Below are 25772 nucleotides of genomic sequence, written 5' to 3'. Positions count from 1 at the left end.
CCTCACTCAGAGCTGAACTTGGAGCAGAGAATTGACTCACCATCACCTCTCACTGAAGGGATGACATCGGTCAGAGTAAGTCACTCCTGGTTGTTGCTGCTCTGTGAAATGTTACCAGTGCACGTCACTTCACCCCACACTCCATATCCCACAGACCCCGTGTCCAAGGATTCAATCAACTCCAGATCAAAATTATTTGGGGGAAAGTTTACAGAAAGTGTACAGGCTTTTTTTCCTTGTCATTTCCTTCTAAATAATATAACAACCAGTTACATTTGTGCCTTATGAAGTATTGTAAACCATGTAGAAATCACTTGATGAATATGGGACTCTGTGTGTAGGTTAAACACAAATGCCAAACATATTACTCCAGGGACTTGAACACCTGAAGGGTGTTCTGGAACTGAGTTGAGCCCCTCTGATGCTGAAGGATGCTGCACTTGGAAATGTGGACCACCCTGGACCCACAACTAGTTCTACCTTCATCCTGTTATTGGGAGCATTTATCACGAGGTCTCTTACTCTAACTGCCTTGTTCTGGGTCATATCTATCATGGTCTTCTTTCACATTTTGAGCACTCTTTTATTTTTATACTTAAAAACATTATTCTGGGGGCTGTGGAGACAGCTTAGTGGGTAAGAATGCAAGCATGAGAACCTGAGTTTAAATCCCAAATGCCCACGTGAAAAATGGCCCAGCCTGTACGTGTAACCCCAGTGCTGGAAGGGGGTGTTTGTAGACAGGAGGGTCCCCATGGCTCACAGCTGCTGACCTCGCTCCAGGTTCAGAGAGAGACTGCAGCTCAAGAGGATAGCTTGAAGAGTAAGACTGGGACACCATGTGTTATCCTCTGGCTTCTGTAACACCCAGGCATGTGTACCCCTCACATATGTGCACACAGAGACACGTAAAATAAACGAAACCATTATCCTCAGCAGGCATCTGAAGATGTCCCCAGATGCCTACAGCATAAAGGGGCAAGAGAATGAACTCCCATGGTCTACAGCATAACCAGCACCATCTAGAAACACACGCTAGGCTAACCTAAGGCTCAGAGCTGTTAGAGGCTTCCTTACCATGGGTCACCCCAGCTTCCCTCCTCAAACTTAGAATGTTCTGAAATAGTTCTTCACTGCCCCATCCTTCACTGGCTGAGCAAACGCTGTTCCTTCTTGTGGGGGCCCCTCCAGGTCAGATTTGCTCCTGTGGAGAATTGATACCCCATCCTTCTTAAGGCCCAGTGCATTATGGAATAGAATAGTTGTTTAACTATGTAAAGATGTGCTGCATTTGTTTAACTAGGTAAAGATGTGTTGCTAGGTAAAGGAAGAAAGAAAGGAAGGAAGAAAGAAAGGAAAGAAGAAAGAGATAAAAGAAGAATACGGTTCCTTTAAGAGGCTCTGCTGTACAGCAAGCATGAGTAGCCAGCACATTAAGTAGAAACAACAAGCTAAGTAAAAACACCTGCCAAAGTATGAGCACCAACTACCTAGAGCTGGGACCATTAAATGCAGCTCTTGGTTAAATGCAGGTTCTTAGTTGGAAGCAGCTCTGGGCCAGGCCCATGGGCGTAAGGCTGGCTCTCATGAACCCAAGGAGCAGGGAGCAGCCAGGGGCTAGCTAGCCAGACAGGGGTCAGCCAGCCAGACATGGAGGAAACGGGAAATCAGGGCACACAGAATGAAAGAAAGGTAAGAAGCCCCGAGGCAAAACACAGATGAAGAGAAACAGGTTAAATTAAGTTATAAGATCTAGTGGGACATGCGTAAGATAAGACTGAGCATTCAGAGCGTCATGATTGGGGGCTGGTGGTCCGAGAAAGCCTGCTATACCACTGCCACTGACCTTCGCCTCAGTCTGTATTTCCCCTCCTTGGATGCCCCTCTCCCCAGTCCCAGAGCAGAGCATGGGCATCGGACACTTGCTGAAAGAAGAAAATCAGTGGAGTCATCGAGGGAAGCAGTGTGGACCAGACACATGCTGTCTCTATGCAGGCTGGGCCCAGAGGCTGTCTCTATGCAGGCTGGGCCCAGAGGCTGTCTCTATGCAGGCTGGGCCCAGAGGCTGTCCATGAGGCCCTCGATGGGAAAGCAGACGTGGCTAAGCTGCTCCATTCAGAGCCCACCGCACCCAAATTTTCAGGTTTTCTTCCCGGGGCAACTGTAATTGCTCCCTATAAACAGCAGGAAGATGCCTCGGGAATCTGAGCATAACAAGGAAAATCAAATAATCATGGTGACGGATGGGATGGAGAGGGACACAGGGCTTGTGAGGCACACAGTCCAGTGGCTGCTGCTGTGACCACAGCTGTGGATAAAGATGACACCAATCAGAGCACAGAGCTAACAAGCTCAATAGTCCCCAACCAATGCCACCTTTGATCCCAACACACAGGCTCTGCCGGGAACTTCTGCACAGACAGACAATGTGATTATAAGTTGGCTTCTGTTTCCTTGTTCTCCTCTCCTTTGGGGAAGAAGTGATACAATCAGAAGTGTGGGAGCATGGCTGACATAGCATCAGACCTGACATAGCATCAGGACGAGAGCTGTGCGCTCATCTCGAGTGCCCTGGATGTACTCTCTGTGCAGCATGGCATTGGCCCCTGAGGACCATCTAGTAAATACCCAAGTACTCACCTTAGCACCTGCAGCTCAGAGAGCAGAGTCCACCACCGTCTACCTCAACTACCATCTACTGCCCACACCCACCACCGTCTCCTTCATAACAGAGCAGAAGTGTGTCTCGCGGAGCTCTTGCGAGGATCTGATTTCCACACACAAGATGGAATGGAGTTTATGAAAACCCAAACTGTATTTTTCATAGTTGGCAAACAGCATTGCCCCACCATTCTGCATGAGGTCTGGGAAGTGGGTGGGCCATCCTAAACCACAGGCATTGTTGCCTCAACTTTGAGGCCCAAACTAGATTTTCTTTCTCAGTCTGTGCTGAGACAACGGTTTTAAAAAACCAGATCTTTTACTTAAGGAAGAAAGGGGTTTGTTTTCTCTATTTTTAATTGCTTTATCTATGACGAGCAAGGCCAGGTCACTAAGGCTCACAGACTTCTGCTGAGAATCACAGTTAGGAAGCGTGGAGGCCCTGGAGGTCCTGCTGCAGCAGGAAGGGGCAAGGGAGGGAAACCAATCTTGCAGCCTTAGTCTTCAGGGTCTTCTCTGAAGGTGGGTTGGGGTGGGATGAGTATAAAGCAGCTCCCATGGCCAACAAGGAAAAGCAGAGTGCACTTGGACACCCCACTGACTGTGCTTGTGAGAGGGACAGGTTCCCACCCTCAGAGGCCCCTGGGAGGCCACATGGAGACTCAACATGCTTGGGCAGTGAGCATGACTGACAGGGAGGCCAGCTCCCAGCCACTAACAGTAGACACCGGAGTCATCTGAGCCCATGGCACAAGAGCAGGATTGCCATGAGTTTATCTGGGCGCTGCCCAGTTAAGTGTCTGTTAGCTGGGGCACTGCCATGTTTCAGAGGGAGCCCAGGGATACAGGCCTGCAGGAGGGAAGGGCAGACCTGTAGCATGGCTGTTGCAGCAAGGGTGAACCCCAGGCACAGGGCCTCCATCTCAAGGTCAGAAGTCATGGGGCAGATGTGTACTGTACCATACACAGTTCCCTAACAAGGAGTATACCATAGAGACCAGTTATGCCCATCCCCATTCACAGGATGAGATTTTGATCCCCAATATGAGAGCTTTTGGAGGAGAATCTTCAGAAGTGAGGTCAGAGGGAGGGTCCTTGAGATGTCATTAGGGACCTTGTGGAAAAGGCAGCCACCAAGCTTGCTCAGAAGTTGGCAAGCCTGTTCTACGGTTATGAATGGAAGGAACACAGAAGTGCCCATCACTTTGCTTGACAATGACCAAACACCTGACAGAGACAACTAGGCTCATAGTTCTAGAAGGTTCACTCAGTCTATCGTGGTGGGAAAGGTTTGGTGGAACAGCTCGCAGCACATAGACCGGAAGCAGGGAGAACAAACTGGAAACCAGGTAGAACTTTCAAAATCCTGTCCTCAGTGACCTCTACCCTACCAAGTTTCTACAGCCTCCCCAAATAATGCCACAAGTGCGAGGGACACTGGGTATCCAGTCCTAGAGGATGCACTTATGTGGAATCTGCCCAGAGGGACACATTGGGCTGGGAGAGCTGAGAACGGTTCAGCAAGCAGTGTGGTGCTCCTGGCAGAGCCACAGCCATGTGCAAACCCCTGGGTCAGAGTGGTAAGGGCGAGGCATGTCCACGCACAGAAGGGGCAGGGAAGGGGCTCTGACAGTCTGGAGAGGGGCGCTGAGGCCGTACCAGCAGGCAAGGATTTCAAATCTATTCAAAGAGCAGTCAGGGGTCTGGAGAGGAGGAGAATGGCACTGTATTTTTACCAAGATTGCTCTGAATCCTTAGCAAGTGGATGGAAGGGGAGGAGATGTGGGAATATGGAGCTCAGGGTCAGGGAGGAGTGGAGGGAAGGAATGGATGAGAGAAATCATGTGGTTTGGAGTGGATGGCCAGGCTACCTCCCAGCTGGAACACACACACACACACACACACACACACACACACACACACCCTGCCTGGGGAAAGGCGCATGCCTGGAATTCCAACAGCCTCTCTCCAGCCCTGAATTCCTTAGATGCCTTAAGAGAATTTAAAGAATAGGACGGACACACACACACACACACACACACACACACACACACACACACACACACACACACACAGTATTCCATATTTCAAAGGAGAATGGCATTTACTCCCTTGCTTAAATTCCTCCCACATTTCCCCCACAGTGGAGGGACTCCAAAGCTCTTTATGGGATGTCAGGTCAGGAAGACAGAGGCTCTGCTGCCTCTTCTAAGCTCCTCCTTGCACAGGGAGCCCTACCTCAGGGCTTTACGCTAGCTAACCTCACCTTCCCTGTGCAAAGCACTCTACAGTGATTCTAGCCCATAGTAGGTGTTAGGTAGAGTTGAGGATGGATGGATGGATAGATGGATGGATGGATGGATGAACGGACGGATGGACGGATGGATGGACGGACGGACGGATGGACAGACGGACGGATGGATGGATGATGTGGAACAGTTGGCTGCCTGACCTCCCCCACGGCAGCCAGCCCTCCTTTTCTCTCCTTCCACAGGGCCTGTGTGCTAGGAGAAGCAGCACACCTTTGCCCAGACTTCAGTGGTGGTGGTGGGGATGGTGTCCTTGAGCCCTGTCTTTAAGAAATTGATCTTGGAGCCTTGAAGTCCTGTGGGGAAAGAGTCAAAGCTGCAGCCCTTCTCCGTGTGCTGGAGGCCAGGAGCTGGCATGGGGGTGGGAAATGCTTTGTGATGTGCTTTTTGTTTATGCAAAGAGGCAGCCAAGTTTCTGCTCTGGAGTAGACTGGAAGGACCTGGTTCTACATGACAATGTCAAAGTTTGCCTGGTTGACAAAGCTTCCCTGGAAGGACAGTGAGCCCTGGAGGAGGGCCTGTGAAGAACTCCCTTGAGGAGGGGGACTGGGGCACAGGATGGGGGCACCTGCCCAGGAAAGGGGGTTCCTCATGAGGGGGGCCGGCTGGCCCTGCTGCATGGCAGGCAGGCTATGAGCAGACCTGCTGCTGGGATCCCCATGTCTCTGTGGAGCTAAGCGCTGGGCCGTGAGCAATGTCCAAAGCCATCTGGAAAACCTAGAGGACAAAGTCATCCCAGGGAATCCCCAGAGGGTGGCGGAGAGCACAGCCCCAAATGGCTTCTGTGTGAACCCCTGAAGTAAACAGAGAAGAGGCAGGTTTAGGCTGCCGGGGTAGAGGCTTGGGATAGTGAACACACAGGAATTTGGAGAGACAAGACAGTGCACCCACTAGAATCTGGAGAACTCAAGACTGAGCATTCAGAAGCTGAGGGAGCTGGATATGATGCACCCACTGGAAGCTGGGGGAGCAGTCTGCTGACCCCACAGGAGGATCCTTATTGGTATTTGTGTCTCCTGGGGCTTGTCAAAAGGGCAGGTGGGACTAGAGGTGTGTAAACCCCTTCTTTAACTACAAGTACCTGAACACGGTGACCAAGATGGACCCCCAGACTTCATGGTCTGTTCACACCTCCTCTCCTGTGGAAGTCCATACTCTCCAAGGCTAGGGGATAACTCATCGGGTAAGGCACCTAGGGTGAGGCCCAAGATATCTCACCCTTAGGTAGGCTGTCAATGCATAGAGCCTAGTGCACATTCCATGAATACTGCTCAGCTGAAGGTAGCACTTGGGAGGGGCGGAGGTTGAACTGAAAAAAACATGATTGCCATAGAAACTCTTCCATGTGCTTGTGATAAGCAAAGAAAGCTGTCCATCCCTCCCCCTGGATTTCCGGGTGAGCTGAAGGAGAGTCTGAACTCCTCAGTCCCAACTGTATCTGGCCTCAGGAGGAACCTACTGCAATCCTGCTGTGTAACTCAGGATACCTTCACTTATTCTGCTTGGGCTTCAGTTTTCCCAGGCATGGATAGGTAATTGTCCTTGTGGCACAGGTTTGTTAAGAAGACTAATAGAAAAAACTTTAAAGCATCTAGGAAAGGCCCAGTGCATGGTACTATGTTAGTAATGCTGTCCAACACAGGAGGCTCAGGGAATGGGAACTGTTGCTTTGTGTCCCAGATTTTGGCCCCCTTGGCCTCAGCCTTGGGACACTGCCTCCCATTTTCCTGGTAACACTAGGAAGGTAAACACCCACTTTGTCACTCCTTAAGTCCTGGTCAGAAGGATGAACACCTCTGAGGGAGACAAGACATTCTGATCTGCTCCAGAGAACGGAGCATTTCACACTATTGTCTCCTGCTCTAAGAGTTAATGCAATAGGACCTGTGGGTCACCTGGCTAAGAGACCATCTCTTGGGAAGGCTGATTCAAGCTAAAGAACGGGAGGAATAATTTCCCCTTTAATCAGATAATGTGTTCGTCCTTCTCAGAAACCCCGTCCTCAGTAGTCACTTGCTGAGACATGGCCATCCATCCAGCTTTGCTAGCCCTGCCCCCGTCACAGTCCTAATTCAGAGAAGTGTAGCTTTTACTTTACTCCTTTCCTTTCTCTTTCTGTGTCCAAAGCCTAAGCACGTTCTCTCTGGCACTTTGAGATTGCCTGCTCTCTAACACTACGCCCCACACCTGCTCCACCATATGGCTGTCTGTTGCCATGCACCTGCCTGCTGACCTCCCTTGCTGAACATGCCAGCCTAATGCCAAGGGCGTGGCTTTCCTCCTTCTTCGTCATGTCCCCCCTCCCAGTGGCAGCCAAGAGTCACAACCCGCTTGCCTCTTGTTTTCCAGAGCTCATAAAAGTATCCCTGAAAGCCGGGTGCTGGTGGTGCACGCCTCTAATCCCAGCACTCGGAAGGCAGAGGCAGGAGGATCTCTGTGAGCTCAAGGCCAACCTGGTTTACAGAGAGACTTTCAGGGCAGCCAGGGACACACAGAGAAACCCTATCTCAGAAAACAAAACAACAGACAAACAAACAAAACTATCCCGAGCTCTCACTGAATCTTCCATTAATGAGATTAACAACACAAAGGAGCCCTGGTTTCCCTGGTAACACCAGGAGGGTCTCTGCAAACACCACTAGCCTATGATGTTTCTCCACAACCAAGAGACATCTGAGTGTGAGCAGGGTCTGGAGCAGGGGCCTGATCTCCTAGGGTCACAGCCAACCATTCATCCTTTTAAACCCAATCTCCCATGGGCTGACCTGACAAAAAACAGAAGTAATGCTGCCCGACAGGGGAGGGTGATGGCTGCTGAGGCCACAGGATACAGAAGGACACAGCTGAGGACCTGGGGCCTTCAGAGGCCTCTCAGCCCAATCAGGAGAAAGGCAGACATGGCAGGGATTCTGATTCCTGCTGGCAGTGACCTGCAGATGTCAAGCCCCTGGGGTGTTATGTTGGGGTGGCTGGCTAGCCTCCCTGAGCACAGACTTGGAGTTTAATGTGGCGTCCCGGTTCAGGATGCCAAGACCTTATACTACCCCTGGCCAGACTGCTAGCAGCCCCCTTCCCACACTCCTGCATGTCCCCAATGACTTGAGCTCTGCTATTGGGCTTCATTTGGGCACTCCTGTGTAATCAGCAAACAACATATTTTTCATTCCCCAGTAAACAAGATTCTCCTGCTGCCTGATCAGATTGTGACCCAAGGAAAGAGATGAGGAAAATGACACCATGTGCCCAAGGAGCCAATGGCCTCGAGGAGTAGAAAACACTCGGGGAGATGAAGGAGATGGGGGAGACGCTGGCGGAGAAGTGGGAAGTGAGGCCAGGGCTGGGGGTGCAGTGCTCTGCCCCCACTCCAACCTTAGCATCAGAGACAGACAGATCCCGAGGCCTCTGGGCTTTGCTTCCCACAGTGATGGGAGGGACCACATCATAAGAGAAGAGTCTGGTCTCTGGATAGTGCCTACAAAGACGGTTAGACACAGGGCCTGACCCATGTCTTGGGTAAAGCAGTGGGATCTAAGGTACCCTAGTTATTGTCCCAGCCCTAGAGAGATGTATGTGCCACCCAGGACCTTCTACCTCGGGTGTCTGGGGGGCAGGGATAGCCTGACATTGACCCTGGAGAGCCTGCAGAATGGAAGGCACGTGGAGTCCCCCCTCTCACCCAGTACACCCACCGAGTGCAGGTGAAGAGCAGCACAAAATAAGAAGACTCACATGGGCCTGTCCACAGTCGTTCAGGCCTGGTGACCCGACATGAAACTGGCTCACAGCACAGATCCTAAGAGACAGAGGCATCTGCTACTAAGGGACTTTAATCAACACTTTTCATGGTGTCCTTAGATCCCAGCAGAGGGATCCTGAGAAATTCAGAGAACATAGCAGAGCTAAGCTTTACACACTCAAGCTCATGGCAAGAGTATCCTGCTCTGGACAAGTCCCTCACAGTTCTAATGCTCCAAACATAGCCAGAGCTGATTCCAACACAGCAGGAAGCGGTTGCCCTCTGCACAGCATGTGTCCCTTGGCACCAGGAGGATCAGGAATTCAAGGTCCTCCTCAGCTGCATAGCAAGTTCAAAGCCAGACTAGGCTACATAAGACCTTGTCCTGAAAATTTAAAAGGAAGACTTATAAAAGGCATTTAGTGAACACCTACTATGCACCAACCCTTTGTCAGGGACTGAATGTACAAAATCAGGTAGACAACGTTTTCAGAACCTGCTATGAAACTTGGGGCTCCTTAGGTGACAATCCCTAGTTCTACGACACATTATCCCGGCAGGGGACACACCATGGAGAGACTTGGGCACAGTGACAACCCACATCTGCCCAGTCTGGAGCTCAGTGCAGGAAGTTGTCACCTCTTTTGTCTGGCTCAGCTGTCACCTCTTTGCTGGAGCCTGCACAAGACAAGCTCAACAGCAGCTTGAAGCTGTCACCAGGGAGTGCTGATGCTTGGCCCTCCGTGTCCATCTACAGGGACTCTGACTCCTGCTTTGACAACTGTCAGCTCCCCAAGGGAGCCAAGGACAGGCAGCAACTAGGCTCCCTCATCAGCTGTCAGGAGGCATCAGAGGAGGGGGGCAGATGGGGAGTGGCTGTCTGGATGCAGGGAGAATGACAGGGATGAGACAGAACCAGAAGGGAGGATAACTGTGGTGCCTCCATCCCAGCATTCCCAGCACAATCACCACTGGCCTCTCTGCACCTGCCCATCTCTTTGGAATGTGAGCTCCATGAGGGCAGGATTCCATTGGCTCACAGTGACCCTCCCCCGCCACCTAGAACCTCATCAGGAATCCATATCCTGAGTGCTCAGATCATGAAAGAGGGAGTGTGTGTGTGTGTGTGTGTGTGTGTGTGTGTGTGTGTGTGTGTGTTGGTGATGACCCAGCCATACCTGGTCATCCAATTCTTGTATGGGGCATGGGTTCTGTATGCAGCAGCCCATGTCATCCCCAGGAGAGACATAGATGCACACAGACAAGATGGCTTGTGGTGGAAGGGAAAGGCAGAGGGTATGACAGGGCATGGCCAACACTGTTGGGAGACACAGAGCCAAGGCTAGAACAGGTCTGGCACTTCTGAGACTCCTAAGGAATTCTCCCCATTCAGATCAGAGCAGTCAAGGAGAGGCGTCTATGCCACCTTCCCACAGGCATGAGACTCTACTGTTGTTCCTTGGTCCCACTGCCCAACTCCCTGAGCCTCCTTGGCCGTATCTGAGAAACAAAACCTTGCAGAGGCGCCCAGCGAAGGTAGATAGGCTATAAAGTATCTCCTTGCACAGGGCTGCCCAGTGCTAAACCTTCGTCAGCTCTTTCCTCCTCTTAAACAACGATGTGGGGAGCTCGGATTTCCCAATGGAGATATTTCTAGATGCCACACCAACTTCACCCCCTGCCTCTCTCCAGAGTCTTCCTTATGCCACTTTGACTGGGTCCAAACCGTGGGAGAGGAGAGAGATGCCCCCGGGCCTCTGCATGTACTTTGCTACCACCCAGACAAATCTGTGTTAGAAGCTGAGGAAGCCTTTGAGGAGCTTCCCTGATCCAAGAGCCCCAGATACCCCTGGTCCAGTTCTAGTCTTCATCCTGCCCCTAAATTTCATGCCTACTCTGAGCAACCAGATACAGGGACAGATATCTATACCCTAGTGACCATAATGAGGTACGATGTCCAGGAAGTGTAGGCCCCAAGGGCCTCTACTCCCCCCACACCTGTCCAGGTGTTAGACACCTAGAATAATGAATGCCACAGCAGCCCTTGGAGCTGAACTACCCCCTGGGCATAGAGGGACTACAGTGACAATTGCATAAGGAGCAGGCTGAAGGAATAACCAGGCTGCCCTCTAGCCTGGTGGATACCACAACTCCAACTCACCCAACAGTAGGAGCACTAATTGCAATCTGTAGCCCACTCTGAAGAACGACTAGGCTTCCCCCAGAAATTCCAGCCTTCATTTAAGAAAATCAGGCCTGGCAAGGGCTAGGTAGGTCATTCCTGCACAGCCACAAGTGAACAGAAGTGAGGAAGCCATTGCCAGGGGATGCGGTTTCTCCTGGTCTCTGCTAGGCCCCAACCACTTATGCCCACTGCTGCCTGGCACCCGGCCACACCTGGTCATCCAATTCTTGTACGGGTTCTGTATGCAGTGGCCCATGTCATCCCGACAAGTGGGACTCACACAGTGCCTTGATCTCAGGCCTTGCTAGCAGGATAAGCATGAGGAACAGAAGGGCCAGAAACAGTATCCTAAACCTTCTCCTGGGGCCCAGGCAACACAGCCAGATGGAGAAGGGGGTTGCGGGCCTCCATCCCTCTTTCCCTTTGCTCCAGCCAGTTCCTACACTAAGTGTCCCTCTTGTCTGGGCAGCCTCAAGTTTCAGTGTCTCTTTGTTGCAGGAAGCAGAGTCAGACATGTGAACGGGGCTGGGGGTGGGGGTGGGGGTGACGTCTTCTGCAGGCTGCTTTGCAGTCCACAAGATTTCCTCCCCCTGAGCCCAGCACAAAACATTCCTGCACTGCCTCTGTGCCGGCCCCAGCATTCTTGAAAGTTGGTGAGCAGCTGATTGTTTACAAACCCTGGCAAGGCTTCGGCAAGTCAAGGCCAATTTCTGGATTAAATTAGAAAAGAAAAGAGGAAACATATCCGAATCTTGGCACCAAGAGAGATTGTTCATTGAACACGAGTTGTTTCAGAACACACTGTGCTGAGGCCTTCCATCCTGCTGGGAAGAATCAAAGGGTACAGCCACAGCTCAGAAAGCGCAGAGGGCCCCTGAGGACCCCATGTTCTCTACGAGCCTAAGGAATGGATCTGCCCTCGGTGGAAGAGCGGCTCACACAGCTCAGAGACTGTTCTTGCCCAGAAATCTAAGCTGTTTTCAAATAGAGGTCAAAGCCAGCTCAGTCACTCCTTTAAACAGAACCCTCACAGTGACCTCAGATGACTGCTGAGGCCGTTAGACTAGCTGGAGGCATAGGTGGTGTTGGGTAGTCTGGGGTATGACCAGGAGAAAGGTAAAACTCAGCTTAAGTGTGAGGTCACCAAGTGGCCTCCAGGAAAGGGCTGCTCCAGATGCAGGGGTGGGGGTCGGAGGATTGTTGGAGGCAAGGGAGAATTTGTCTGCTGAGGGTTCTTCAGTACAGAAAAACCCTGTCTTGAAAAAAAACAAACAAATAAGTAAAATAAAATAAAAAACAGAATAGCTATAGCTTGCAACAGAAAGTATTAATCCATCACCATTGTGGTTATCAGTAACCACAACTAAGAACGAGGCAGGACCATGGTCTTTCCTCAGTGGAGCAGACACAGATGATGAGGCCGTAGCAGAATCTCTGGCACGGAAGACGCTAGCATGTGCACCACCTGTTGGAAGATTTAACTTTCAGGAGCCCAGTCTAAGGAAATAACTATGGATGAGGGACAGATTCAGCTACATGGATGTAAAATCGTCGGTGGCACACCTGACCGACCTCCAAAAGGGAAGTGAGTTTTATCCCACGGACGTGTCACATAAATAATAAGCTACATAAAAAGCACACTCTCCCCATGGCAACATTCCACACTCATTAAAATGAAGTCGTGGAGAGGAGCTCCTGGGAGAAAATATGGAGAGATCTATATGAGCTCATTCTAATCTTATGGCATAAATAATGTATTATCTGTGTTAAATATAGGATGTTTTAATGAACTGAAAAAATTACTTTTCTGAATTTAGGGAGGGACTTGGGGAAGATGGATCTGGCTGGCAGGGAATGAGTTGGTAGGTGGTATCTGTGGGTAAGCAAGTCTCATGAAGACACTCCCACCCCCACCCTCCAGTGGGTCCGAGATGAAGCAGGGCGTGATGGCAGACTCACAAATTCCCACTTTCTGTTGTGATTTGAATGTGATGTCGCCCCTATGCTCATGAGCTTGAACTTGGTACCAGCTGCTGTCTTCACCGCTTGAAGACGTGTCAGAGCCCGTGACAGGTGACTCTGCTACTGAGTCATCTCCACTCCTGTAAGTGACCCCTCACACACACACCAACTAGTAGCCCCAGAAAAACCCATCGGCTCACTGAGTCAGACTTTGGTACAGCTGCCATTTTGGTCTGTCCTGTGTTCCCTTTCGGGATGAAGAGACATGCACACACGTTGCATCTCCCTAAGGAAAGTCTCTCACACAACGCCCAGCTCAGGGAGCAGCTTACTGTCCAGGCTGTCTTTCAGCCATGGAGCCATCCCCACCTGCTATCACTGTCAATGGTCACCTGATCCAGAGTGCAGTGGGAGCTCACCCAGAGCCACATCTAGATATGCAGTACCAACCGAGCAACATCCCAGCCCAATACTGCTGGCCCCACTGTAATACTACTTTGGTTCCAGCTTTAGGAATCCCAGGACCAGCTGTAGAATTACAAGGGGATCATAACAAGCTACTGGCCAGGCTTTTGAGGGCTATTTGGGGTTGTGGCTTGAGGTCCACACACCCAGAGCTGCCCAGGCTTGCTTTAGTAATGGTGGTCAAGTTCAAGTTCAGAGGAGCGCACAGCAGGCTTTCCCACCACGCAAGGCTCAGGACAGTTGCCACTGGCCACACAGGCAACTTAAACTTCAGTGCGGATTACTTACAAGCATGTCCCCATTAGCGTGGCTACCATCAAGATGACAAGTGCTGTGGGCTGTGGAGAACTGGGAGCCCTCATGCATTATTGGTGGGAGCATAAGATGCTGCGGCGGCTGTGGAAAGCATCGCGGTGGTTTCTTAAACGTTAAACATAGAATTATCATATGATTCAGTCTTTCTACTCCTGGGTCTGTAGCCAAAGGAATGCAAAACAGAGTGGTGAACAGAAATCTGTAACCCAGGCTCCCAGCAGCCTTATTCCTAACAGCCGAGAGGTGGAGGCTACCCAGGTGCTCATCAATGGATGAATGGATGAATGGATAAGCAAAACCTGTCTAGATATGCTATGGATCTTACTGAGCCTCAGGAAGGGAGGGAAGGTTGGGCACGGAGGTGTACACTTGTGATCCCAGAACTCAGGAGGTTGGAGGCAGGAGGATCGTGAGTTCAAGGTCAGCCTGAGATTCATAGCAAGGTGTGTATCAAAAACCAAGGCACAGCAACACATATCACAGTCAGACAGACACACACACATACACAGAATTCCAACGTGTTACAATATGAACAGCCTTTAGACTATCACACTGAATTAAATAAGCTGGTTCCCAAAGGACAAATATCATACACATTCACGGACATAGAGGTCCAGAGTGGTCGAATTCAGAGACCAAAATCAGAACAGTCACAGCCAGGCAGGGGATGAGGTGAGGCATTAGTGTTTCATGGCGGGAGGGTCAGCTTTAAAGAAGAGGTCTGTGCATGGATGGTGTGACCTTTGTACTTCCAGGGGAATGACCTTAATGTCACAAACTGTGTACTTCAGAATGCTGACAATGGCCTGTGTACTTGAGCCTGACCCTAGGACTGTCACATGCTTGGCAAGCCCTCTACCGCATCTCTGTATTCCTAGTTCTCTTTTTACTTTTAGTTTGAAATGAGAGCTCATTAAGCTGCCAAATCTGGTCTTGATCCTCCTGCCTCAACTTGCCAGGTAGCTGGGATTATAGGTCTGTGCCACTGGATGCGCCGCTCTCTGCCTACCCCCTCCTTCTTGGTTTGGACTGCACATGAGCAAATGCACATTGTGTGCATGTTGAGAGGTCAGCTGTCACGCATCTTCCTCAATCGCCTGCTTACTTTTGTGTGTGAGTGCGTGTGGGTTACGTGCATACATGTATGTGTGCGTATGTGTGTGGGCCCTTGTGTGCGTGGCAAGGCCAGAGGAGGAAGTCAGATGTCCTGTTTTGTCACTTCTGCCTTCTACCTTACTTTTTGAGATAATGTCTCCCTGAGCTGGAGCTCACTAGTCCAGCTAGACTTGCATCGTGGATGTGCACCACTGAGCCCAGCTGTTTGCATCAGTGCTGGGAACCTGAGCTCAGGTCCTAGTGTTTATGTGGCGAGCACTATACCAACTGAGTCATCTTCCCAGCCCCAGGCCTGGCTTATCTTTTATCACAATGAAATGCTTTTAATTAAACTTTAAAACTCGATTGAATAAAAAGGGATGATCAGTTCTTTACTCTCCCTGGACAGATTTCAAGAGCTCAAGATCCAGCCTGGCCAGTGACTGTAATAGTTCAAAGGCCAGAGGGCCAGCTACAGAAAGCTCTGTCACACAGTAGTGTTCTAGAAGCTTGTCCTCTTGTACATAGGCCTTCACTGCTCCTCCTCTCCAAGGCCACCAGAGTGATCCGCCCGCTTTGTAAGCCCCTTTCCCAGCTTGAAAGATCACAGGGTACTAATTGTTAGTGCAACATTCTGCTCCTAGCATCAGGGAAACCTAGTCTCCCTGGTCCACAAGGAACTCTTGAAGCAGAAGAGGGAGGTTGGCTGAGGGGTGAGGCCCCCACCCCACCCTAGAGCCTCACTGAGCCCCAGGACTCTGTGCCTCACCCTTGCCTTCTGACGAACTTGGTCAGTAAACACGTGCTGCATACACAAGTGCACATCTGTGTCACAAGGAAAACAGATGTGACCCAGACATCCTTTCTCAACACCTCGGGTTTATCGCCTAAAATCCTCTTTTTGTTATTGTGATGATGAGATGGGATTCATTTAAAAAATTCCTATGTTTCTGGTGCTTTTCTAAACCATCCTTTTATCATTACTTAAAACAGAACTACAGTTAGATAATGGAAATGTGCTTGCATGCATGCATGCATGGATAAATGAATGAATGAATGCTTGCGGTCAAAACTTGGAGAAAGTTTTAGATGTCTTCCAACGAGCTCTGTGACACAGGAGCCCCATGTCACACCAAGAAAACAGAGGATTTTCATGCATCTGTTCCATGAAGAAGTCCCAGTGAATACCCTACTTTTAGGCAGGGTCCTCTGTAGACTCCCCAGGAATGATGCTCTCTGTGCTGTTACTGTTATGTGAGCAAAAATACATTTTAGTTGGAGATTGAAACTGCCACTCATTCACTTCCATTATGCCATTTAAAGTACCCTACAGGGTGCAAGAGGAAACTGACCTATTTTAATGATGGGAACACCAAGACTCAGAGGACTGGAACCCCACTCCCATGGACATACCTAGTCTTTTAAATTACAAACCCTACCCTTTCCCTATGAGTTGAATTGAAGTGGAATTAGGGGAAGAACACATATTCCAGAGACTGATGAGATTTGAGTATCTACCGGTCTTACAGGCTCAGTGTGAATGTTTCCTTAGATATTGCACCGAAAGTGGCTAGCATGGGCCTGTCACAGCCACACATCCTCAGATCACTAATTGCAATCATTACCGCCTTATTTATTTTTGTTGTTACTATTATTATTGCAGCCATATCTTAGGGGTTCGTTAATTTCAATGATTATGGTTTTATTGTTATTAAATTAAAGATACTTTTCAAAAATTAATATGAGATTTATATCCTCCAAAATAACATGTACAAATACAAAGAACTTTGTTGGGGGAAAGATGGGAGTTCAGGGAGCCAAGGACCAAGGCATTTAGAGGAGAGAGACCACTTAGGTAGCAATCTCCTTCTGGAGTTCAGCTCACTCACTGCCTCCTTTCTATCTGTGATGGATCTTCTCACCAGGACCTCCAGAGGCCAACCTGTGTGCCACCTTAGCTCCCAGGGGCACAGCCCATCTCTGTACCTCTGTCTGCCCACCTCCGGCGGGGTCCTGGGAGGACCTCGCTCACTGAAGTCCTCTGTGAGCCCGCTCTCCTCCCACAGAGCAGCCCCTTCTCATGCTCCACTTGAGAGACATAGACATGGCCATAGCCTAGCCCTTCCTCCAACTGCTGGCCTCCTAGCAGGGCTTTGGAAAAGACCTCAGCCGGCCAGCTCAGCTCTGCCCCTTAAGGCCCAACCCTAGAGTCCAGCCCAGTCCTCCAGTGCCCCCACTGTCTTAGTTTTTTTCCCATTGCTGTGATAATATATTCTGACAAAAGTAACTGAAGTGAGAAAGCGTTTATTCTGCCTCACAGTTCAAAGGTACAGTCAGTCATAGTGGGGAACTCAAGACAGCAGAAGCTTGGGGCAGCTGGTCACATGACACCCACAATCAGGAAGCAGAGAAGGATGAATGCCTGGCAGAGCTCAGCTGGTCACATGACACCCACAATCAGGAAGCACTGGTCACATGACACTCACAATCAGGAAGTAGAGAGGGATGATGCATGGCAGAGCTCAGCTGGTCACATGACACCCACAATCAGGAAGCACTGGTCACATGACACTCACAATCAGGAAGCAGAGAGGGATGAGTGCTGCTGCTCTGCTCCCTTTCTCCATGTACACCGCCCAGGATCCCAGCCAGGGGATGGTGCCAGCCATAATGATGGAGTCTTCCCCCCTTAATGAATGCAGTCCAGATAATCCCCCTAGGCATCCTGAGAGCCATCTCCCAGGTGACTCTGGAGTCTGTCAAGTTGACAAGTGACACTAACCATCACCTCCATCTTTCAGGCCAGTTTGTCAATGTCCTACTCTTGGATGGACCCACCCAGCCACCACTAGTCCCCACCCAAGCTCAATTTCCCTGCCTACTCAAGTCCTGCCTGCAAGAGACTGGTTCCACTCCTATTCCCTTACCCCCAGCCTTGACTCACAATGTTCATGAGTGTCAGCAGGTACTTCTGCACGTGTTCCTTCCCATGGAACTGGACCACTGAGTCATCCACGCCCAGCAGGACCTCGATGTTGTAGTCATCGTCGGTAGCATGCCTGCGCACCCTCCGCTGTGAGCTGTTGATGCGCTCCTCCAGGACGCCCAGGGCTCTGCTGAGGCTTTCCAGTCTGCCCCGGGAGGCTCCTGGAAGGAGAGGACACCTTCTTTGGTTGCAGCCCAGCACCTCCTCCCCAGGGGCATCACAGAAAGACAGAACCAACTCAGTCACCAGTCAGGCATCAGGGTGGCATTAGAGTGATCATTGTCTCATTTAAAACTCACTGCACCCTGAACCTGGAGCACTGTGCCCATTTACAGAACAAATAGAAGTCTAGAGAGTGGCAATACTGATAAACACAAACCAAACGGGGGAAACTGGGGCTCAGCCCAGACAGTATGTGTCACATGGTGTCTCTTCACTCCTAGCTCCTTCCAGAACTATCTCCCAATCTTTCAAGGAATGGACCAGTTTGATACCCATATCCTGGGTCAGGACCTTCATGTCTGACCCCTTCTCCACCAAGGGAACTTTGCCCCCAACCCTAGTGCTGATGGGGTTGCTCAGGGACCCATATAAGTCCCTCTCATCATACCTCCTACAGTCTGCCTTGAGGGAACTGACTGACTGGCCAAAAATGGTCAGTATCTGCTATGCACTGATCGTGGAGACATGGGGTCTGAGGGATCTCAGTGAGGGTAAGGATCTGCACCACCAACAGGACCAGAGCCAAGGATGCCATGCCCCCTGCCACAAACAGGGCCAGGGCCCAGGATGCCATGCCCACTGCCACAAACAGAGCCAGGGCCCAGGATGCCATGCCCACTGCCACAAACAGAGCCAGGGCCCAGGATGCCATGCCCCCTGCCACAAACAGAGCCAGGGTCCAGGATGCCATGCCCACTGCCACAAACAGAGCCAGGGCCCAGGATGCCATGCCCACTGCCACAAACAGAGCCAGGGCCCAGGATGCCATGCCCACTGCCACAAGCAGGGCCAGGGCCCAGGATGCCATGCCCACGGCCACAAACAGAGCCAGGGCCCAGGATGCTGCCCACTGCTTCTACAGCTATGCTGTCTGCCTTGATTTCTATCTGGTTCACACCGGTGAGACCAAATATCCGAGGGTGGCCACTCAGGATGATACAAGACAGCTTGGCATATGGTTCTGTTCCCACCCCACCCCCATCAGCCACCCAGCAAACCCCTTCACTCAGTCACACAGTGGGTATCTCCAGTCCAAATTACTGCCTCAATTTTACAGGCAAGGAACCACTATGTGGCAGACAACCAGACAGAGGCTTCATGCCCTCAAGCTTACCTTTAACACTACAAACTGATGATATAACGTACACACACACACACATACATACACACACACACACACACTACATATAACATATGTACATAAACCTGCAGGCACAGACACATATATGCTCAAACACACAAATGAACATCTATAGTGCATAGATAGCCTTGTGCATATTTGCACGCAATGCACCCATGCACAAACATGGCAGGTCCTACTCAGGGCTAACCTAGGCATGGGGAATGGGCTAGCCCTGCAGGAAGGGCCCCTGGCAGAACTCAGTGCTGCTCTGCTCAGCTGCCTGGAGATGATTCAGGGCCATCCTGATGCTTCCAGAGGAGCCGCCTGGGACTTAAACCTGACACAAGGCTTGAGGGATTGCTGCTCTATTTTCATGCATTTATTTCTTTGCATTTTCAGCGAGCAGGGACAGCTCACCTTCAGAGCCACCTTGGGAAGCAAAGAAGATGGTAATTTCCACAGAAAAAGGTCTCCCCGGGGAAGGAGCTAGACACCACCTTCTGCCCTATCTTGCTCAGGGTCACACACGGGCAGCCCCAGGAGAATAGCAGACTAAAGAGGTCCTCCTTGGGTCCACAAAGTACTTTTTAAAAATCCCTAATTTTGCCCACAGCATTGGAAACTTGGAAGATTTCACATTGGAAACCATCAATAACACCCAGTTTCTCTTGAGAAACTAAGAGATGGGACCGTCCTTGGATCACCTAGGTGTACTGAGAGAGAGCACACAGGGGTCCAGGTCACCAGGGAAGCCACCTGTTAGCCTGGTGACTTCTTGACCCCTAAAGGTCTCAGAGAGTACCCTTCTGACACTAATTCCCAAGGCAGTTGTGCTGCCAACTAGGCACAGTTGTTTAACCAAACCATGTGCTCCAGGCCCATCCGAAGCAAGAGGCTGTATAAAGATGCTTTGGAGGTTGCAATTTCACCTGAGCATGGTCATTACTGTTGCTGACATCCTTACCGTGATGATTTTTGTGGGAAGGGGTCCCCAGTTTGCTCTCCTGTTGCTGTGATAAAAGACTGACCAAAACCAACTTGGTCAGGGAAGGGTTTATTGACGTCTTAGCTATTTTAGGCTATTATCAGAAGACAGGAACCTGGAGGAAGGAGCTGAAGCAGCCACCGTGAGAATCTCTGCTATTGGCTTGCTTCATCACACAGCCTAGGAGAGGGCTAGAATTTCCTCCACCAATCAGCTGTCAAGAAAATTCCCTGCAGACATGCCCATGAGCCAACCACGCCCACGGGCCAACCTGAAGGAGGTGATCCACCATTGTGATTCTCTCTCCCCAGGGTATGAACATGACAACCAAGGTTAGGTATCCTAAGGAGTGACTTCTTGGGCATTACCTTTTAGAACACCTTCTCTAAAGCCCAGCCATAGGTAGAGAGGTCCCAAAACCCAGGAGCGGAGAGATGGGTCAGCCCCTCCAAGCAGTCTGACTCCTTGAAACCTCCCTCAGGTCTGCTCCAGCTAGCTCAGGACACAGCAGGTAGACCAAGGCAATGGGGCCTGTTGCCCTCCTGCCCTTCTGTGTCCCTATGGGAATTGGAAGCCAGGCAGATAGTCCACCTCATCAATCACAGAGACACCCCTGTTTCGTTATGACCTTAACACAGGCTAAACTCTGGTCTTGACATGCCTGTCTCTCCCAGGGAGCTCTGGCAAGCAACAAGCTCCCAAAAGGTCCTGGGCCAGCCTCCCAGTGAACCCTCTGACAGCAGCCCTGGCCTTCAGGGCCTACCCAGCCATGCTGGATTGCTGGCATGACCTAAAGGCCTTTGTTCCAGTTGGTCCTTGGCCTATAGTTCACGTGACCCATCCTTCATTACTAGTGCAGGCTGGGTGATGAACTGTCAATGCTGCCCATTTCCTGCTGAGGCAGAAAGATACTGCTACCTGCAGTTTCTCTTTCTTCTGTGGCAGCTCCCTCTCCCAGCAACACTCACACACTCACACACACACACACACACACACACACACACACACACACACACACACACACGGAGAAATCACTGGTTCCCCAAGTAGAAGAGGGCTGACAGATGCTAGAGAGACAGGGGCCCAAGCAGCCACGGCCTGGTCGGCTGACTCCCCCTTGCCTGTGTGTCCATCATAGGAGCCTAGCTTTTAAAACAAATAAACAAAAGATAGTTGGTTCCTGGCATTCCCTTGCTCGGGGACCCTTCCGGATGGCATCTGGAGCTCTCTTTGCTTTGGTAAGGATGACACAGCAGAAACCATGTCTAAGAGCCCTGGTCTGAGATTCTCTAGAAGGCAAAGGAAAGATGCTGAGAGTTGATCAACAGGCTGGGGAGGGATGAGGGGAAGCAGAGTTCCTATCCAGGGAGGACTGAGGCAGCAGTCAAGCCCATCTACATAAGCTTTGTACAGCAAAGGGTGCTGAGCCCAGGGGCTGAGGGCTGCACCTTTGAGCACCCTCAGAGTGGCTTCTTGGAAAAGGACATGTGCACGGCACGTCACAGTGACAAAGCTGTGTTCAGTTATCACAAAAAGGAGGGGCTCCGGCCTGTTCTGACACCCCTCTGGCTTGTCCCTTAAAGGTCTCAGAGCAGCAAGTATGGTCCCCACATTAGAGTTATCGAGACACCATATTCTTAAGAGGTGGGGCCTAGAGGAAGTAATCATTGTCACAGGGACTCCAGACTCTTTAAAGAACCAATGCCAAGCCGGGCGTTGGTGGTGCATGCCTTTAATCCCAGCACTTGGGAGGCGGATCTCTGTAAGTTCTAGGCCAGCCTGGTCTACAGAGTGAGTTCCAGGACAGCCTCCAAAACAATACAGAGAAACCCTGTCTCGAAAAACCAAACCAAAACAACAACAATAACAAAACCAATGCCATCACATGGAGTTGGGACTGGGCTCTTGGGACTGGGTTATTCTCCTCGGGGACTTGTTATAAAAGAGGGAGCCCGACCCTCATCTTGGCTTCCTCTTTTCCTCTGGAATATACTTCTACCACATCATTGCACTTGGCATGCTGTGACACAGCCAGGGGGCGCTCTTGCCAGGAGCCCAACACCATGTTGTTTGAACTATTCATTCCCTGGAATGGTGAACAAAATAAACATCTTGTCTTAATAAACAGGCCAATGTCAGGTATTTTGTGACAGTAGCCCAAAATCGATTAAGACAATCAACAAGGAGCAATAAAAGAGCAGAAAGATTGAGTCCATCAAGTCACATGGCCAGAGAAGAGGAGCTGGGACCCGAGACCAAGCCTAGACCCAATATTATTATTTGTTCCTTAAAGAATGCTGATTCTGACTCTGGGCTAGTAGATTAGTTGGTAAAATGCTTCCCTATTTGTGTCTGATCCTCCAATAATGCATAAATGGTCACATGGTACATGCTTATACTCCTAGCATTTGAAGGATAAGGAGCTCAAAGTTATTTTTGGTTACAGCTACAGAGGGAGTTCAAAGCCAGCACGGAACACATGGGACACTGTCTATAGCAACAACAACTAAAAGAATACTTATTCTTATTTTAGGAGTAGTGTGACCTTGTAATAATAATATATGCCACAGTAAGGTGTGGGTACATTACTCAATATTGGTTTTGTTGTTATTGTTTGATCGATTTTCAGACAAGATCTTACCCTGTATCCCAGACTGTCATAGAAGATAGTCTGTAGACCAGGACATTTTTGTATTTCTAGCTCTGACTCCTGTGTGATGGGATTGCAGGCATGTACCACCATGCCCAACCTTTCCAACATTATCAAGATGGTCTACAAGAGCCGGGCGGTGGTGGCGCACGTCTTTAATCCCAGCACTCGTGAGGCAGAGGCAGGCGCGGATCTCTGTGAGTTCGAGGCTGGGCTGGACCGATAGCCTCCAAAACAATACAGAGAAACCCTGTCTCGTAAAAACCAAAAAAAAAAAAAAAAAGATGGTCTACAAGGTACCCTGTGCTTCACCAGCACAAGGGCTGGTTTAGGGGAACCAAGATTGGTAGAAAAGACACCTGGACTCTATTCTGTAAAGTCAGAGTGTGATAGGGCTGGTGCCAGCCCCATAAATGCAAGGATGCCCAAGGACTTGCCAGGTCCTATGCAAGTCTATGCCATTGTCTTTGCTGGCCTCTCCATTTTGCTGCTCCTGCTCCAAATTAGCTCATGACCAAGCACTGGAGGATCTCCCAAATCACCCAGAGGGAAGGCAGACTATAGTTCTAAGGTCTTGCTGTCTGACTTCTCATTGGGCTTAGATCTTGTGGAAGAGGGGCCTCATTTGATTTCCACTCCCAATGAAGTTTGGCTCTTAATTGGTTCCTAGGCTCATATGGCCACGGCTCAGGCTCCAGCCTGTGTCACTGCTGGGAGATGGTGGGAACTTCAAGAGACTGGGCCTAGTAAAAGGAAGTTATGTTACCTGGGGTGGACCCTTGATGGAGCTATTGGGATCCCAGTCCCTTCCTAATGCTCTTTGCTTCTTGGTGGCCATGAGATGGGAAGCCTCCTCCTCCACACCATGATGTCAGCTGCCATAGTATATAGCCTGAAGCAACAAGGCCAAGTGACCACGGCCCAAAACCACTGAACCTGTGACCCCAAGTCCTGTCCTCCTTCTAAGTTGCTTCTCTCTGGTACTTTGTCAAACTTAATGCAAAGTCTACTGACACAATCCTCATGTGCCACCTCCATAGCCCTCACTAAACACAGGGGACAATACGGGTAAGTCAAGGCAGGGACCTGTGACCTAGAGAAGCACACTGTTCCATGGCAGAAGACTCTACTGTCTGCTCCCCTGGAATGATCCTCCCTCCCTCCTTCTCCCATCCATCAGGTTCCAGCTGAAATGTCACCTTCTCAAAGGCCCCTTACTCATTTCATCCTAAGTTCTAAGAATTTCCTCCCCCAGACAACACCCCCTTTCCTTCCCACAGGAGTGACAATTGTGCATTTCTAACACCTTTTGTGGATTTACTTTGGTGTTCACTGATTCTCTGCCCTTGGATGGAGACCCCTGGAAGACAGTATCCGTGGGGCTGGGAGGCCTCAGCTTCCCCAGTATTCCACAGGGATCCTGGGGCTAGGAAGGGTTAGAGGCATGGAAGAGAGATGCAGTGGGAACTCAGGACCCAGCAGAAGGCCTCTGGTCTGGAAAGAGAGGTTGGTACATGTAGGGTCGGGAAGATGACATGGGGGGGGGGGACAGGAGAGAAATGTGGCGACAGGTAAAGGAGTAGGAACTGGAACAAGAGCCAGCTATAAATTACTTACATGAGGGAAAACCAAGGAAAGAGGGGGACGGTACAGATGAAAACGAATGGGGTGAAGAGATTAAACATATATCATATAATTGGCAACAAAAAGAAATGAGGTATCTTAATGTCATTCGTGAGTTAAACTAAAATCCGAGGTATTCTGGGGGATGGGTTGCTAAGGCAAATAGGGTCTGAAGAAGATATGACAGGAAATCCAGTGCTCTCACCAGCGCACTAAATGGATGTGAGGAGAAGGTGAAGCCTAGTTAGGCATGAACAGTCACACACTCCAGAAAACAGCGCATGAGTTACAAAAAACACTAGGAGTGGACATAAAGGATTTGAATTCATTAGACAATCCAGTGTTCAAACCATCAATAAGTAAAGCACACCCTTTTCATGCATGTGTGGAAGACATTGAGACACAAAGAAAACAAAAAAAACTGTGTCTATAGTGACTAATGTTGGAACAAATGTCTGGAATTATTGTAAAAAGGAAAGCCTTAAAACTTTTAGTTCTGGAGCTGGAGAGATGGCTCAGCAGTTAAGAGCTGTGGCTGCTCTTCCAGAGGTCCTAGGTTCAATTCCCATCACCTGTATGGTGTCTCACAACCATTTCTAATGGGATCTGATGCTCTCTCTAGCATAAGGTCATACACATGCAGACAGAGCATCCATATATATAAAATAAATAAATAAATCTATTTTTAAAAAAAACTTTAGTTCTAATAAGCATAGACTAGATAGAAGGCATAAATTCCAACAGTTGGAGTACAGAAATGAACAAAGAGATAACTAGAAGATTAAAAAATATCCAAAAGAAAATCTAGATGCTTCTATAGGAAAGTCCTTCCCAACCTACAAAGAATAGGCACATCTAATCTTACATGAAGTGAGAACACAGCGATTGATAACTTGCTTGTCCAGGACAACAACCAGCTAGAAAATTGGGTTGGGAGAGGGAAAGCTGTTAACTAAAATTCACAACTATCATAATAATGAGAATCAATTGTGGAATATTTTATTCCTTTACACTGTGTGAACACATGCCACTGTGATTGGTTTAATGAAGAAGTTTACCTGCCAATAGCTGGACAGGATAAGGTTAGGCAGGAGAGCCAGACTAAGGACACTGGGAAGAAGGGCAGAGTCAGAGGAGTTGCCAGCCAGACATGGAGAGGAAGCAGGAGGCACAGCACAAAAAGAGAGGTGATGCCGTATGGCAAAACGTACATTGGTATGAACGGGCTAGTTTAAGTTGTAAGCATTGTCTAGGAGCAAGCCTGAGCTATTGGCCGAACATTTATAATTAAGCCTCTATGCATTTATTTTGGAGCTGGTGGTGCTGACAAAAATTCTACCTACAGTAAAAGGAGAGAAAAATAATACAGTGTTGGACTGGAAGTTATTCTCATCCAAATTAATCTATAGGTGCAACACAATTGCAAAAGAATCATTAAACTCCAACAAATTCCAG

General features: G+C 49.7%; 1 protein-coding gene across 2 annotated transcripts in view; it reads right to left on the bottom strand.

Annotated features, from left to right (window-relative positions):
* The window catches only part of Adamts2 (ADAM metallopeptidase with thrombospondin type 1 motif 2), a 202095-nt gene that overhangs the window by 45779 nt on the left and 130544 nt on the right, over positions 1-25772 (bottom strand). For both annotated transcript variants that reach the window (XR_005878190.1, XM_040748534.1), the window contains exon 4: positions 17673-17875. Coding sequence is in view for 1 of the 2 variants with exons in the window: in XM_040748534.1 (XP_040604468.1) it covers positions 17673-17875 (203 nt within the window). In the remaining variant the exon portion in view is untranslated. The remainder of the gene's footprint in view (positions 1-17672; positions 17876-25772) is intronic.

Source organism: Mesocricetus auratus, unplaced genomic scaffold (assembly GCF_017639785.1).
Source record: "Mesocricetus auratus isolate SY011 unplaced genomic scaffold, BCM_Maur_2.0 Super-Scaffold_100007, whole genome shotgun sequence".
Lineage (NCBI taxonomy): Eukaryota > Metazoa > Chordata > Mammalia > Rodentia > Cricetidae > Mesocricetus > Mesocricetus auratus.
The sequence above is the reverse complement of the archived record's forward strand: the minus strand, read 5'-3'. Positions and strand labels throughout refer to the sequence as shown.